This window comes from Arachis duranensis, chromosome 2 (assembly GCF_000817695.3).
Source record: "Arachis duranensis cultivar V14167 chromosome 2, aradu.V14167.gnm2.J7QH, whole genome shotgun sequence".
Classification (NCBI taxonomy): Eukaryota; Viridiplantae; Streptophyta; class Magnoliopsida; order Fabales; family Fabaceae; genus Arachis; species Arachis duranensis.
Genome location: NC_029773.3, coordinates 77797607 through 77799914, shown reverse-complemented (window position 1 = coordinate 77799914; position 2308 = coordinate 77797607). Strand labels below are relative to the sequence as shown.

The 2308-nt window shown below is 35.4% G+C and overlaps 1 protein-coding gene across 1 annotated transcript; it reads right to left on the bottom strand.

The window, feature by feature from the left end:
• Positions 1-559: 559 nt before the first annotated feature.
• Positions 560-1156, bottom strand: LOC110278238 (uncharacterized). Its single transcript, XM_021136481.1, has 3 exons — positions 898-1156; positions 691-815; positions 560-592 (listed from the first exon to the last, which is right to left on the bottom strand). Exons 1-3 carry the CDS (start codon positions 1154-1156, stop codon positions 560-562), a joined length of 417 nt encoding a protein of 138 aa, XP_020992140.1.
• Positions 1157-2308: the final 1152 nt, after the last annotated feature.

Sequence of the window (2308 nt, the reverse complement as noted above, 5' to 3'; positions counted from 1 at the left end):
ACCTTTGGTATGTATTGGAATGTTATATGAATTGTCGAAATTGGAACTTTTTATAAGAACAGATATGAAGTTGGTTTTTTTATTGTACTATGAATCAATATGGTTTAAAAACGATTTATAAAACGAATGAAGATCTCTGTTTTCAAAATCTATTCTACTGTTTACATGTATCCTCTTATAACAATTTTTAAAAATTCTCTACTGAGAACCAGCGAGGATGATGTTCTCACCCCTACAGATTTCTCTTTTCAGAACGGACGAGGAACCTTGCGGAGTTTTTGTTAAGTTTTTATATATGCTATTTTTATTTGTATACACATGTTATAGATTCCCCTCGCCTTTATTTTTATAATTTTGTAAGAGGGATATGAGTTGTATGATTTGTATATATATAATATGTATAAGTTACATGTATAATAGGAAGTTTTTTAGATATATATTTGCATATTGGTAAAATTTTAAAAGTATTTCCGGTTTTTCGAATAAAACAGCGATACGTTTTCGAGTTAAAAGCTCATATCTTATTATTAAATATATTGAAGTCATCGTAATATTCTCGCTACCAGAATGGTGTAACCAGAAGCGTAACATTCTGATAGTGAGAGTGTTACAAACAACAAATTTTATAAGAACCAATTTACTAGCTTTATTTAACACTTTAGTTTTCCATAGACTAAACTTCTTTTGAACCTTATCAATCACTGGTTTCCATGTTTTCACAAGCCGCGAATTCACCCCTAGATTGATACCAAGGTACTTCACAGATAGTACTGTCGCCTTGCACCTCAAAACACCACACATCCGATGTTCCCAGTCTGGCTTACAATTAATCGGAATCATGCTAGACTTCTCAGAGTTGATACTTAACCCATACATCAATCCAAAACATCGAAGAACCTCCTATAGTTTCGCACAGTTTCCTCTTCAGGGGGCAGAATAACATAATGTCATCCACAAATTGGAGATGAGACAACTTTATATTATCCCTCCCTACCAATAATGGAGAAATGCGCCCATTCCGAATTACCTCTCCTATTATCTTGTGCAGAACATCAATAACAAGAATGAAGAGAAACGGAGACAAATGATCTCCTTGCCTTAAACCCCTTTCCATCCTGAAGGACTTCATTGGTGACCTATTTATCAGTACTGACATTGATGCAGTAACTACACATTCCCTAATTCACTCTCTCTATCTCTGACCAAAACCCATCTTAGCAAAAATAATATCTACAAAGCTCCACTTAACTCTGTTATACGCTTTTTGGAAATCCAGCTTAATGATGGCAAAATCTTTCTATCTCAATTTTAGCCACTGAACAATTTCACATGCTATCAAAGTCCCATTATATATTTTCCTATTTTTCACAAAAGCACTCTACGTCTCTTCGACTAATCTTGGCATTACCCTTCTCAACCTCCTAGACAACACTTTAGATATCACCTTATATATACCGCCAACCATACTAATCGGCCACAAGTATTTAATCTCCTTTACTCCAATAAATTTTGGTGCCAAAGCTACCCAGGTAATGTTTGAATTCTTTGGCAGCTTAGCTATCTCAAAGAAACTTATCACAGTTGCAAGGAACTCACTCCTAATCTCTTCCTAACATGTCCTAATGAAATTCATATTGTAACTATCACTGTCTAATGCCTTAGTTGACTCGCAATCCCATATTGCCTCCTTCGCTTCTTCAATTGACGACAAAACCTTCAGAGATATAGACTCTTCTTCATTGATCTGACTGACCAGTCCATCATGGAAACCAATTCTAGGAGAGACTTCCTGTTGGTACAAGCTCTTGCAAAAATCTCTAATTGCAATCTTGATCCTTACCTGATTTCTTACCACCCTTTCATTTATTACTAGTACATAAATTCTATTATTTCTACATCTGGCTGAAGCAATGCTATGGAAATATCTAGTATTCTTGTCCATCACTTTTGCATGTCGAGATTGCGACATTTGTTTCCAATGCATCTCCTTCCTGATATATCATCTCTTGCAACATCTCACTAACGCCTTTCTTCTTACTTCCATTTTTCCGTCATGTACTCCATAACTTTATCATCAACCTTTTTTATGTCATCCTCAAACTGCTTTATCTTCTTATCAATATTACCAACTTTCTCTTTATGCCACCTACTGAGCGAAACCATCAAGGCCTTCAACTTATCAGTAAATTGAACATCCTCTAAACTCCTTCATTGTTCTTTCACCATTTGCAAGAAACCACCGTGAGTAAACCATGAATCAAGACTTCTAAACGATCCTGGACCTCCACACATCCTTGTATCTTCCACA

Bases quoted from the DNA above. Each gene is read 5' to 3' on its own strand.
- LOC110278238 (XM_021136481.1), bottom strand. From the start codon at position 1,156: ATGTCAGTACTGATAAATAGGTCACCAATGAAGTCCTTCAGGATGGAA. The intron at 816-897 runs GTTCTTCGATGT...ATTGTAAGCCAG, and splicing joins ACTGTGCGAAACTATAGGAG to ACTGGGAACATCGGATGTGT. The intron at 593-690 runs GTTCAAAAGAAG...TCTCACTATCAG, and splicing joins GGAAACCAGTGATTGATAAG to AATGTTACGCTTCTGGTTAC.